At 42.5% G+C, this 14,459-nt stretch overlaps 1 protein-coding gene across 12 annotated transcripts in view; it reads left to right on the top strand.

Moving 5' to 3' along the window:
• Window positions 1-14,459, top strand: part of CADPS2 (calcium dependent secretion activator 2) — a 295,527-nt gene that overhangs the window by 136,494 nt on the left and 144,574 nt on the right. For all 12 annotated transcript variants that reach the window (XM_072147011.1, XM_072147001.1, XM_072147004.1 and 9 more), the window contains exon 13: window positions 347-534. In XM_072147011.1, coding sequence (XP_072003112.1) covers window positions 347-534 — 188 coding nt within the window. The remainder of the gene's footprint in view (window positions 1-346; window positions 535-14,459) is intronic.

Here is a 14,459-nt window from a genome sequence, read left to right as displayed (position 1 = left end):
AAGGCTGCATGACCTTGTGCACCACATTACACTATAACTGTGCATAATATAAGTCATTGGGGGCCATTTACTAAGGGCCCGATTTGCGTTTTCCCGACGTGTTACCCGGAAGCCGGAAGACCCGAACGCTCGTCAGAGAAGCCGCCGCTGGAACGCGAATGGACCCGGTAAGTAAATGTGCCCCATTGTGTTCCATGAGATAGCTGATTTTGGTAACTAGCTTCATGGCACCCATTTATGGTCATGCGTATTCTGTATAAAATATTGTATATTTTTTGGTATGGTATGTTATAAATTTAGATCATGTTTATTAATTATTGCCTTTGATTTTTTTTTTTTTCCATAGGGCTGGTTCAGTCCTGGTCAAGTATTTGTACTAGATGAATACTGTGCACGATATGGTGTACGTGGCTGCCACCGTCATCTATGCTATCTTAAAGAACTGATTGACCATGCTGAGACGGGATCAGTAATAGATCCTACACTGCTTCATTACAGCTTTGCATTCTGTGCTTCACATGTTCACGGAAACAGGTATTAGCATCCAATATCAACTTATTGTGAAAAAAAAAATCATATAGTAATGACTTTAAAATAACTAGAATCTGACTATTCTAGAAAATGTAAAACCTGCTTCCAAGATGCTATAGATATGATGAATTCATCAGAGCTGAATGTTAACTGAAGTGTGGTACAAAGCTTGAGAATATAAATGATAAAACAATGTGACTGGACCTTGTACCATGTGTGACAGTCTGACAAGTTGTCTATCTCATGGCAAGTATGGAAATTTCTGGAATTATTTATGGATAATCACAGTAAATCTCCCTAGTTTAGTTTTACAGTATAGACTTGTACCACAATAGAGGTTTCCATTCAGGGGTTCTGTCTTAAGTCAGTCCTTCACTTTTAAGCTTGCACCAAGTAAATATCTATTTCTGTAATAATCATAGCCTTAGGAGAATGAAGGCCCAACATTGCAGTATACATTTTATTTTGAATTATTTGATTATGTTGTTATGATTTAAATAAAATGGCTATGAGCAGGCAGTTTCAAGTCTTTCCAAGTAGAGATGAGTGAAATTTCTTTTTATGTTTGGCATTCTGGTGCATCCAGCACATAAAGGCAGATGGCCAATCCCGTAAATTTACACCCATAGCTATAGGCAAGGGGGTAGTACTCATCTCTACTTGTAGGTACTACAGCAATGTTGTCAAGTAGATTACTCATGTGACTAACAGATCCCTTTACACAGAGCATGACCCATTAACCATTAAAAGACCCAGACCTTTTTTTTTTTTTTTACTCCATTTTTCAGTTGAAATGTAGAGTTTCATGAAGGTTTTTTTTATCTTCAGGACAAACGGTCCCTTTTAGTGTTGCTATTTAATATTCCCTGCTTTCTACAAAATTCCAAATGAGGTGAAATTTACATAAAACACATTTGGGCATTTTCTTGTGGGCTCTTTTCTTTACAGTTTTCACTGTGAACTCCAAATGGCACCAGTCCTTTATTCTTTGGGTTCGAATGATCATGGAAATATCAAATTTATTTAGGTTTCAGTAGATGAAAGAATTTAAAGCAAGTCTTCAGCTTTTTTTTTTTACAACAGCTGTAAAAATAATAAAGAGCACCTTCTAACCGTGCTCCGCGGCAGCTGCAGTGCCTGCCGTCCCTCTGTGTTTGTAGCCTGATGCTGAGGCAGTGCTCGGGACAGCACTTATCCAATATTGCAGCACTAACACGCCTTTGGTGACCACAGCACTTTAACAGGTTAACTACCCTGATTACTAAGAGCACTGATTGGGGTAATTAAAGACAAGTGTCAGCTATGTAATACAGCCCTGTATGGAGAGAGCTCTTCATATGCAATTGAAGAGTGTCCATATGTCTTCAACCTTCCTTCTTTCCCTGAGTCATTACTTTGTAAGACCACCTTTAACAGCAGTAAGGGACTGTATGCATGTCTTGCACAACTTTATACATCTAGGGGCTAGAAATGTTTCCCAATCTTCTTTTCAAAATAGTTTTAGCTCACTGTAAAGATTTCTATATTATACACACTTATAATTTGCGTTTATTATTAAACAAAAATTAGGCTAAAATAACTTTTTTTTGCATTTTAGCCTAGTTTTTGTTAAATAATGTACACAAAATGTTTGTAAACAAACTGGAGCACGGCGCAGACAGCTTGTGTTACTGGAGTCACAGAGAAGGTGAGTAAACGTTTGTGTTAAAAAGCCCTCCCCAGCCTGGCAGTTAAAATTTGCTAAGTCTGACAACCCCTTTAAACTAATAGATCATATTTTATATAGGTTATAAAATGTACTTTGCTCGGCAAACATAGGTAAGCAAAATAGAAAAAAGCACAATAAACAGAATTCATTTGAGCTGTAGGGTTTGTGTAACCCATAGCGTTCCTGTTTCTTTTTCATTGACAGCGGGGAAATTGCAATGCACTATAACAAATTAGATTTATAGTTTTGCTGCTCAGTGTATAAGCAGCATGCAGTTTTTTTTTGTCATCTGTGACAAGGGCACATCAGACTGCATTATTTATTTTACTTTAGTATCTATATATTATATTTGCCTCATTTAATGGATCATACCTTTTAATATATTGGCGAGGCATAATTACAGTTTAATCTATTTACTTTGGCCTTGTAGCACTTGTACTCCATAGTAACAGCAATTAAGTTCTCTCAAAGTCCTTGATGGCTGCTGGTCCTTCTACTGTCTTGCAGGTGCTGTTGGCCATCCCAGAGGTTTTGGCACACTGTATATTGCCCCTAATACATAGACTTATAAGCATGTGAAATGACATTGACAATGTCAGTTATTTTTACTGTAGGTAAACTCCCTTGTTAAACCAGAATGTTAAAAACAAGCAATGTATTTGTAATTTGTTGGTCAGTTAATTTTTTGAATTGTTATATATACGTTTGTTGTGCTTTGTTTACATGATTATTTGCAGCATATCAAGAGTTAATACTTTTAGGAGGTTTTTTTGATGAGCATATTCAGAACTGCAGAAAAGCTCTGACTATTATCGGAACAGTGTATTAAAAGAACCAAGGACAGAAAACACAAATAGTCTGAAGAACAGCGATACAGCCTCATACATAAGCTTACAATACCTTCACCCACTCAGCTACCTTCCAGCAGCATTGAGATGAAAGGTGGAAGAAAATTTCCCAAGCAATATATCTTACAGAAGATCATAGTTCAAGGTTGTCCTATCGTCAAACATTTTAGCTTTGTATGTCCTGCTGATGTAGAAGACAATTGTAGCAATACAAAGAGTCTGTAGGTCCCAATTAAACACCTTGGACAGATACGGTGTTGTGTTCCTTCTCTTTCTCATTCGAAAAGGCTTACTAGCAAAGCAGGTACATAAATGGGGTCTTCAAATTTCTGTTCCGCTTATTGCTGTTAGATTTTTTTTTCAAAAATTTGTCAAATATTATCTTTTAAATGCTCCAATTATATATTTGTTTTCTGCTAATGTATATTACTGTAACATTTTTATCAAAAGTATGAATACTTTACATTTCTTTTGTTTAGAGTCTACTAAAATGGAAGGGAAATATAGTATTGGTGTGTATGAAGAATTTTTCCATGGGAATAACTGATAAACTATATGGAGCCTCATTTCTCCAAATAAACAGTATGTAGAGAGCATGAATTACACATATAGTCAAGATTCCAAGGTCAAAAAGTTCCCTCTGTAAATATATGGGGGCACATGTATCCAGTTTGTGGCTTGGCTTTTTCTTTATTTGCAACTTTCATGGCACTTCTTTTTTTTTTGCAATTACGACAATCTCCCTTCAAAGTTGATGGTTGAGTTTTGTGCAGTTTTCCCGGAATTATTGCACAATTACAAATGGAAAATGTCCACCTTTTTTAGAAAGTTGCAAATTGTGCCACAAATGCACACCTCCTCACTACCAGGCATAGGAAATATCTTGGAGCTGTTAAAGACTTTTTTGAGGAAAATAAGGTTGTTTATTCACTAAAGACTAGGAGCTGCTTACAAAAGTAACATCCAACAACGCTGATCTAACACCGTTGGAAAGTACAATAGAAACGCCGGACTGCTCTCAAAGTGGTGGGTGGGATTAGGGGCGGTGACTTCCACATGACGCTCGGCAGTCACTGCCAAGCTATGGAGCGAGCGGGGTGGTCCAGGGAAGAGGCAGTGCCTCGACCACCCCCTCATGAATACACTCAAAGCGGTCCGGCATTTCTATTGTACGAAAGTAAGCAGCTTCTAGTGCTAAAACAAACGCAGCAGTGTTACAATGATGGCGCTATCGGAAACATCCAATAACGCTATCTAACATTGCTGCGGAGTACAATAGAAACGCCAGACTGCTCTTAAAGCGGTGGGCGGGATTAGGGGCGGTGACTGGGAAGAGGAGTCGGGTGGGCCAGGGAAGAGGCAGCGCCTCCGACCTCTCCCTCATGAATACTCTCAAAGAGGTCCGGCTTTTCTATTGTACTCCACAGTGGTGTTAGATAGCATTATCGGAGGTTTCCGATAAGCTATCATTGTAACACTGCTGCGTTTGTTTTACTTTACTAACCAGCTCCTCTTAAACTGCTCAAACGCCAGATGTTTTAATAAGGAAAAACCTCTGAAGTACATCTGCTTTTTTATTCTGTTTTCATTTTCTGCAGGCCAGGTTTACAGGAAATCTACCATCAAAATCCATCAAGATAAACCAGGAGCACTTATTCATAGATTCAGGCAGCATGTCTGTGGTAATCTTCTTACATTTGTTATACATGGACTCACGAATCCCGCACATCGGAGTCCAAACACAGCATGCACCTACTATATGGAGTCCCAGAATTTAGGCCTTAAGCTCCACCCACTCCCACAAAATGGCATCCTTACGCTAAATTTAGTCCACACACTCTACACTGAGCCAATCAGCTGGAACCACCCACTAGTTACTTATATAAAGAGGGCTGTAGTCACTAGAGATGAGTGAGCACTAAAATGCTTTTCCCGAATAACGAGCCCCATTGAAGTCAATGGGAGACTCCAGCATTTTTCAAGGGGACCAAGGGTCTGCACAGGGAAGCTTGGCCAAACACCTGGAAACCTCAGAAAATGATGGAAACACCACGGAAATGGACAGGAAACAGCAGGGGCAGCATGCATGGATGCCTCTGAGGCTGCTTAATCGCACCATTATGCCAAAATTATGGGCAACAGCATGGCGATGACATAGTGACCGAATGAGGCTAGATAGCATCTAAAACATCCAATAATTGCCTGGTTAAGGCGGCAAAGAGGAAACAAAGGAGGTGAGCAAGAAGCGCTGAAATGATTTCCTATGTGAACAAAAGGTTGACGGTATATTTAGTTGATAACACAGCATGGTGGCGACATAGTGACCAAGTTCCATAACGTATCTGGTGAAACACCCGAAAAATGAGCCTGACACAGCTCGTTTGATAAGGGAATGACATGTGGAGGCAGCCATGGAGACGACTTCCATGATTAAGAGCGACAGTATGGGGCATCCATATTGTGCTGCTATGATTGCAACTTCAGGTCTCCAGCATGGCGGCGACAGATGGGCCGAGTTTCATTATGTATCTGGTGAAACACCTGAAAATTCTGCCTGACACAGCTCGTTTGCTAAGGGGACGATGTATGGAGGCAGTAAGGTAGTAGTAGATTAAAGGTGCTGCAGTTAAAACTATGTTAGTTGGATCTTGGGATGGAGCTGGCTGTCCGCTGCCAGGCGAGCTTTCTCCTGTCCAAGCCCCTGCCTCTCGGCTCCTCCCCACCCAAAATGGGCCTGGGGGCTAGAAGCGTTTACTTTGAAAAAATTATAATTTTCAAAGCAGGCGGGGGCTACAAACAGCACTTCTAAGAACCTTTTGTATAAGATCAAGTGTAGTACTGTTCTTATAAGTAATTGGCTTGGTTATGGCGGGTGAGTGGAATGTAAACAGATGCGCAAGAAGCGCTGAAATGATATCGGTAAATGATAAAAGTTTGCCATTATATTTTTTGGATAACACAGCAGGGGTGACGACAAAGTTAACAAGTTTGATGTGGAAGCCATGAAAACAAACCAAAATTCTGCCTGACACAGCTCGTTTGCTAAGGTGACGATGTATGGAGGCAGCTATATGGGAGACTATTGAAGGCAGCTATGGAGATGATGTGTGGAGGTAGCAATGGAGACAATGTGTGGAGGCTGCTATGGAGACAATTAAATTTGGATAGTGCCTGTATGTGACAGTCCAAAAAAGTTTTCAAACCAGAGGAGCAGCTAGGTGGTCCTCCAGAAAATTAAATACATCGAGTACTATAGTTAGAGCCAGTTGGCCCTGGCAAAAAAAATCCAGTTTCCTCTGCTTTAGTGTACAAAGAGGAGGAGAAGGAGGAAAATGAGGAGGAGGAGTGCATACATAATTCAGGTTGAGCTTCTTTCACCTGGTGGAGAATGGAAATCCTGAGAAATCCAGGCTTTATTCATCTTGATAAGCGTCAGCCTGTCAGCGCTGTCAGTCGACAGGCGTGTACGCTTATCGGTGATGATGCCACCAGCTGCACTGAAAACCCACTCAGACAACACGCTAGCGACAGGGCAGGCAAGAACCTCCAAGGCGTACAGCGCCAGTTCGTGCCACATGTCCAGCTTTGAAACCCAGTAGTTGTAGGGAGGTGTGTGATCATTTAGGACGATGGTATGGTCAGCTACATACTACCTCACCATCTTTCTGTAAAGATCAACCCTACTCTGCCGAGACTGGGGACAGGTGACAGTGTCTTGCTGGGGTGACATAAAACTGGCAAAGGCCTTGTAAAGCGTACCCCTGCCAGTGCTGGACAAGCTGCCTGCTCGCCTACGCTCCCTCGCTGTCCCACAAGGAAGTACGCCCTCTGCCGCTAGCGCTGTCAGAAAGGAAATACTGTTTCAGCTTGTGCACCAGGGCCTGCTGGTATTCATGCATTCTCACAATCCATTCCTCTCCAGGGATGTTGAAAAGGTTTGGAGCCCCTCTCTAAGATCCCCTCGAGATTTTGATTACTCGAGGTGGGAACAAATATCAGGGGAGAAAGAAAGAGAAGGGAGACAAACCGGCGCTTTTCTAGTGTAGTAGATCAAGAGAAAATGACAATTGCTTAAAACTGTGGTTAATGCGCTCACCTTGTAGCGCTAGATAAAAACGCATGCCTGACGAAGGCCCGTTTCCCGGGCCGAAACGCGTTGCATATAAAATACGCTTTTAAAGGGAATCATTTCCAGAGCAGTAATCCCAATAATCGGTGCTGGAATAAATTCTTTGAACGCGAGGGTCACGGGATAGGCAGCCTAGCATGAAATCTGCTATATGCCCCATGGTCCCAACGCGCAAGAATTCACTCCCCTCACTGGCCTGACTGTCCATTTCCTCCTCCTCCTCTTCTGCCCATACACGCTGAACAGTGAAGGACTGAGCAATGCTGCCCTCTTCTGTCTTGCCAACAGTCTCCTCCTCTTCCTCCTCATCCTCCTCCACCTCCTCCGATATGCATTGAGAAACAGACCTGAGGGTACTTTGGCTATCAATAAGGGAATCTTCTTCCCCCGTCTCTTGTGACAAGCGCAAAGCTTCTGACTTCATGCTGACCAGAGAGTTTTTCAACAGGCCAAGCAGCGGGATGGTGAGGCTGATGATGGCGGCATCGCCACTGACCATCTGTGTTGACTCCTCAAAGTTACTCAGCACCTGACAGATATCAGACATCCACGTCCACTCCTCATTGTAGACTTGAGGAAGCTGACCTGACTACCAGTTCTGGTGGAAGTTGACATCTAGCAGTTTACAATCGCTCTGTGCTGCTGGTAAACTCTGGATAACATGGTTAATGTTGAATTCCACCTCGTGGGCACGTTACACAACAGTTGGTGAGCGGGCAGTTGGAGGCGGCGCTGCACTGCCCTGAGAGTGGCAGCATCTGTGCTGGACTTCCTGAAATGTGCACAGATGCGGCGCTCCTTCGTGAGCAAATCAGACAGATTGGGGTATGTCTTGAGGAGGTCTGCCGAGTTGCAGAGCCGCCACCAGGTTACGGCCGTTGTCACACACAACCATGCCTGGCTTCAGGTTCAGCTGTGCCAGCCACAGATCAGTCTGCGCCGTGATGCCCTGTAATAGCTCTTGGGCGGTGTGCCTTTTATCGCGACTGATGGCGCCATGCCCACGGATGGTAATTCGGAGGAGGAGGCATAGTAGGCCTGAGAGACCTGGACCAAGGTAGGCCCCGCAATCCTCGGCGTCGGCAGTATATGACCAGCCCCAGGGTCAGACTCGGTCCCAGCCTCCACCAAGTTAATCCAATGTGCCGTCAGCGATATATAGTGGCCCTGCCCGGCAGCACTCGTCCACATGTCCGTGGTCAGGTGGACCTTGTCAGAAACTGCGTTGGTCAGGGCACGGTTGATGTTGTCTGACACATGCTGGTGCAGGGCTGGGACGGCACATCGGGAAAAGTAGTGGCGGCCGGGGACCGAATAGCGAGGGGCGGCCGCCGCCATGAGGTTCATGAGGTTGCGAAAGGCCTCGGTCTCTACCAGCCTATAGGGCAGAATCTCCAGGCTGAGTAATTTGGAGATGTGGACGTTGAGGGCTTGGGCGTGTGGGTGGGTTGCACTGTATTTCCTCTTGCGCTCCGCAAGAGGCTCTGCCTCTCTGTCTGGCCCCACCACTGCCTCTTCCATCCTGTTCTCGTCGAGGACTCACCTCCGTCTCAGAAGCACTGTGTTCACCCGGCCCATCAACCCAGCTTGGGTCTGTCACCTCATCATCCTCTGATCCCTCAGTCTGCTCCTCCCTCGGACTTCCTGCCCTGACAACAACTTCACCGCTGTCTGACAACCGTGTCTCCTCATTTTTACACACTTCTTCCACTACGTCAACAATGTCATCATCACCCACATACTGCAACCGGTGGAAAACCTGGGCATCGGGAAAGAGCTCAGCAGCAACCGGAAAAGTGGTTTGTGACTCTGGGAAGGGTCCAGAAAACAGTTCCTCAGAGTATGCCTGTTCAAATGCCAAATTTTCCTGGGAGGGGGCAGACTGGGGGGAAGGAGGCTGAGGTGGAGGAGCTGGAGGAGTGCTGATTTCGGTGACATGGGTGGACTGCGTGTCCGCAATCCACGACATCACCTATTCGCACTGTTCTGGACTCAACCGTGCTCTACCACGAGTCCCAGTAACTTGAGACATGAACCTAGGGAGTGTAGCTCTGCGGCGTTCCCCTGCTCCCTCATCAGCAGGTGGTGTCTCACCCCGCCCAGGACCACGGCCTCTGACCCCTGCAGTAGTTGGACGCCCTCGTCCTCTACCCCTACCCCTAGCCCTCGGGGTCGTGTTTTTTTTATTTTTGGTGGGTTTTTTTGTGTATTTTATGGTTTTTGTTTTTTAACAAAACGATCAGAAGAGATCACACAGCAACCACAGAAGATGATGATGATTGCTATGGCTAGTTTCTAACCTACACTGACAGCACACAACAGGATTTTGTGCTGTGCCCGTGATGACTTTCAGTTTTGAAAAGTCAAAAAAAAATCGTCAGACTGTGCCTAATTCAATCAAACCCCTAATAAATTGTCCCACTTAGGTGTTTGAGATGGATATGTGTGTCACTAAGAGCTAAATAGAACGTTCGCAAGTCTCCCTGCAAATTCGTCACAATATGGTACTAGCTGCACTACTAGTGCCAGCAAGCCCAGCCACAAGCAAAGAAAAAAAAAATATTCTATCCCTAACAAGGGCTGTTGGGTTCTTGTAGACTCACTCCTGCCTAACAGTAAGCTAATATAACACCCTAACGCTATCCCTGCAGCAGCAGCAGCTCTCTCCCTAACAGCATCCAGACAAAGAATGATGCGGGCAGTGGCTAGTCTATTCCGGGGTCACCTGATCAGGCCAGCCAACCACTGCTATCGACCTGTAAGTGTACCACGTGATGCTGGGTGGAGTGCAGAATCTCCTGGATTGTGATTAGCTCTCTTTCTGGCCGCCAAAAATCAAAACGGCGAGAGATGCCATTTTTTCGAGCTGGCGAAATATTCGTCCGAGCAATGAGCCGTTTCGAGTACGCTAATGCTCGAACGAGCATCAAGCTCGGACGAGTGTGTTCACTCATCTCTAGTAGTCACCTAAACCACACAGGCAATGCGCACAGAACCTATGAATATTATCACTAGCTGTGGTTCAAACCTACCTTATAGAGCAGTCCCAATCGACATGCAATGTTAGGCTTATGTGGAATCGTCAGGGGACAATACAAAGGTATCTCATAGTAGGGTGTGCAACATTGGGCAGTGCTGAATGATTATGGCATGAGGTGCCTGAAAGGGCAGAACGCAGCTGTTCAGTGTTCCGGCCAAAAATAAAAAATTATTTATAGCATAAATCTTATGGTTTTATAGTGACACCTAATTGTCAGGCCTTATTCACACAGTAGTGTGCTTGCTAGGACCGAATCTCAGGTTATCACAGGGCCAGGTTGAGAAGGGAGGGGGGGAGTAAGTGCTCATCACCCCTCTCTTTTCCATTGCAAGACCAGAGGGGTGGGGTGTGGTATGTCAGCCCGCCTCTGTCATGGTTCGGTGACACCGTGCCCGGGTGCAATATACTTCTCTTGTGGCTGTGATCTGGATGCAGTTTGTGATCTGGTTGCAATTACTCACTTCACTACAAGCAATTAAGTTTATTTTTTTATTTAATTGGAATGCAATTTTTGTTGCAAAGCCTTGACTTGAAACCTGCATTCATTTCCTATTATCTTTATTCATAATTAAGTAATGAAGAAAAAATGAAATGAAAAATGTTTCCAATTAACCTAGTAAAATGGTAATGATTACTATTCTGACCTAGCTAAATAGCATTTGTAAAATTGAGAAAATGTACCTCATTGCACTCTCTCGTTAATAGCTAATAGAGCTAATTTTAGAATCATTTAGAATTCCATAGATCCTTTTATTAATGTGTCTTTTTATTGTTCATTTCTTTTTATTTTAGTTCATCAAAATAGTAATCAAGCCTAATTATGTACAATTGAACGTTTTGTTGCTACTGTTGTATTTATACAAGACTATAGACATATTTGGGGAGGTGTATCAATCTGTCTATGCCAGGAAACTGGATCATTTGCACCTGAAATACCGCGTGCCACATTTACTGTAGGTTTTTTGGCTGTTTTTCCTCATTTCCGAAAAAAGGGTGTCCTTGGTAAAGGGGATCATAGCCACGCCAGAACATAACTTGAGAAATTTAATATTGTGGTGCAGTAAACTAGACTAACTAATAGGAAGTGCAAATTACGTCTCACCAGTCTTATACTGCACCAGATTATCCAGCATCAGACATTGTTATAAATATGGTGCATCAGAGAACTGTCTAGTTCTACTCTGAACTGGTCTAAAGACCCACACATTACTACATCTTCCTGATTCTGTTGCTCTCTGTAAGAAGTGTATCTGTTGCTATAGGATGAGAAGGACTCGCTGCAAAACATGGCCATAGTCCTTAGGCATCTCCCAACTTGCCTACATATTTTCAGTGTCCTCAAACTTTTCAATTAACTCCTGCATGACTGCCATACGGCTATATAAGAATCATAGAAGGAGCTGCAGAAAAGAATTGGCTTATGGTTTTCAGAATTTTAAAAGCACATGCACCCTCTGCATTTGCTTATTAAGGTTTACTACTTATTAAGAAAACCTTTAAATGGAAAAATGTCAAAAAAGCATATTTTTTCACATTTTTCATTTATTGGCTAATTTTATAAAGAAAAAAAATAATTAATAAAACTATCCTATCAACTACTGTTATTAACTAGTCCTATGAGCCATGCCTTCCCAGAACACCAGGAGAACCATGGCGTAGAACACGGTCGAGTGCGAAAGAGCGCTCCTCACTCATCTTTTTACAGAAAGCCAAGTGGTCGTGCCACAAATGCAACCAAATGTAGGACATGTCCTACCGTATATCCCTGCCATGTGGTCAACTGCCTTGGTCATGGCGCAGTTACATTCATGTCAAAGTCGCCTGAGTGAATTGATGTTCCAAAATCTGAAATGGAATCTTTAGAGCAGTTGCATTTATGTTAAAAACATAGTAAAATAAGATTATACAGACAAGTGCTGTAAGGCAACCAATTTCCATTCCTATAACTGCAAAATATTGTTTTTGTAGATGTTACCCATTGTTCTGACCACAGTCACACCCAGTGGTAATATAATGTGAATATGCGCCTAACAACATATTCGTGACATGGTGTAATGCCTAGTGTCAACATTCACCTAGCCTTATTTTTTTTTCTTAAATGGCCAATACCCTGGTAGTCGTCAGGCCCGGCTCCAGCACCCGGCATATCTGGGCAAGTGCTAGGGCCCAGAAATCTGACGGGGGCCCACACACACTGTGCACGTCTTCAATCTTTAGTTCCTGTGAGGACGAGCTGTGTCCTGCATGGTGCAAGGCACAGCACAGGTAGAGGCTACAGAGCTGCCTGTGTGATGCAGCACATTACAGGTTAAGCCCCTTCCCCCCCCCCCCCATCTCCTCTTCACACGGAGCTGCGGGGGGTGTCGGGAAAGGTGAGTACAGTGTTAAATTTTTTTTATTAAAAGCAGGGGCTTGCAGGCTGAGGGATAGCCCATACTGGGGGATATGGGCTAGTCATTTTTATACTGGCTGGATGCTGTGACCAATGCATTTACCTAACCTTATACTCAAGTTAATAGGTTTTCACATTTTTTTGTGTTAAAATTGGGTACTAATTGGGTACTAAATATTCTCTCATGTTATGCACATGCCCCCAATTTAGATTTTTGTCTGAAACCCCATTTAATACCACAGGGGCTTTTACTTTATAAATGTGAATATATTCTCAACATTTACATAAGTTTTAAACATATTGTAGTTTCCAAATGTTCATGGTTATGATGATGAAACAATTGTGCAGATGAAAATAAGTGAATGACATGGACTTACCTTTCTGTTCAATAAATCAGACATTACCAAGCTTGTATGAATTGACATTCCCCTGTGTCTTCCTTCTCACTTGTCATTACTTTCTCCTCTGGCTCTTCTGTGTCACAGCTTTGAAATGCCCAAGTAACTTTAAATATGACAGCAATATTTACTTCTTATTAAGGTACCAAATCTTTTCTGACAACCAAGGCAGACAGTTAAATTTCAACACGTATAGTCATGTTACATCTTTTAACATGGTGAGTCAAGGTGTCATTTAAAAAAAACAGATATACTTCATCTTTTATCAGATCACCTTTATGTACTTTTTTCTAATTTTAAACACATATTCCACCTGATACATTAGGATTGTTTGAGATTCCCAGGACTTTACAGCAAAAATATAAAATTTTTTTGCAAGTCAATAGTACTTATTTTTAATTTTTTCATCTGCAATAATTATTTTGTATTTTACAAGGAGTTTTTCTTTTTCACTGATGGACTGATCATCAATATCCGAGCAGTTAAGGTCCAACATCTAGATCCTGTACTTAGGATGCAGAGTTTACTGCATTAACATAATGACCCACACTTACTGTTTTGTTTTGGACAGATCTTTGTCATATTTTTGTCCAGTTTATACACAGTTTTGTTAGTTTTTAATGCTAGTTTGAAAAGAGATGTGACTTGGATAAAAAAGTGTGCGACATTACCAAGAAAAGCTATGGTTTAAGATGTGACTGTGTTAGCCAGCACTCCAATAAAATTCTGGTGTAAAATGTTGGTGCAAGGTAAGCCATCCATTGAGTTGTAGAAGTTTAGCATAAGCAGCCTAGTTATCTGTTTGTTTGACATCTCTCCCTGACATCTTATCTGTCACATGATTTATTTTACTATACCATCTCTAAATTTCTGCATGTATGACAGCTGCCTTGGCAAACCTATTAGCCATGTGGGACTGCTCCAGCTGATAAATATAGTTGAGCAGCACACCCTGCACTTGCATAGATTTGACTCCCTGAAACCAAACGGGCCTCCTAGAGAGGAGATAACTCCTTGGAAATCCCTTCTATACAGAGTTTAAATAAAATGTGCAAATACCAGAAGACTGAAGTAGTTTATTTACTGGGTATTAATAACTTTACTAGTGGATTCCCTTTACATGAGATAATACGGTAGTTGTATATTTCGCTGGTCATATGGATACATACTTTGATATGATGTAAAAAGAAAATCTGTATAAATTAGTGCTGCATTGGTACCATATACCTCATATGATACACATCATGAATACTACAGCGACTTGGTAAACTCTGTGTGCGCTATATAAATAAAGAAATTATCATTCTATTATTACATTCATGCTAAAGTTTTGGAGATGTAGAGTGGAAAAGAGCACCATCATCCATATTTTTTGGGATTGGCCAGGCTTTTGAGTTCTGGATGGTGAGTAGT

Source organism: Engystomops pustulosus, chromosome 4, assembly GCF_040894005.1.
Source record: "Engystomops pustulosus chromosome 4, aEngPut4.maternal, whole genome shotgun sequence".
Taxonomy (NCBI): domain Eukaryota; kingdom Metazoa; phylum Chordata; class Amphibia; order Anura; family Leptodactylidae; genus Engystomops; species Engystomops pustulosus.
This window is presented reverse-complemented; position numbering and strand designations above follow the sequence as displayed.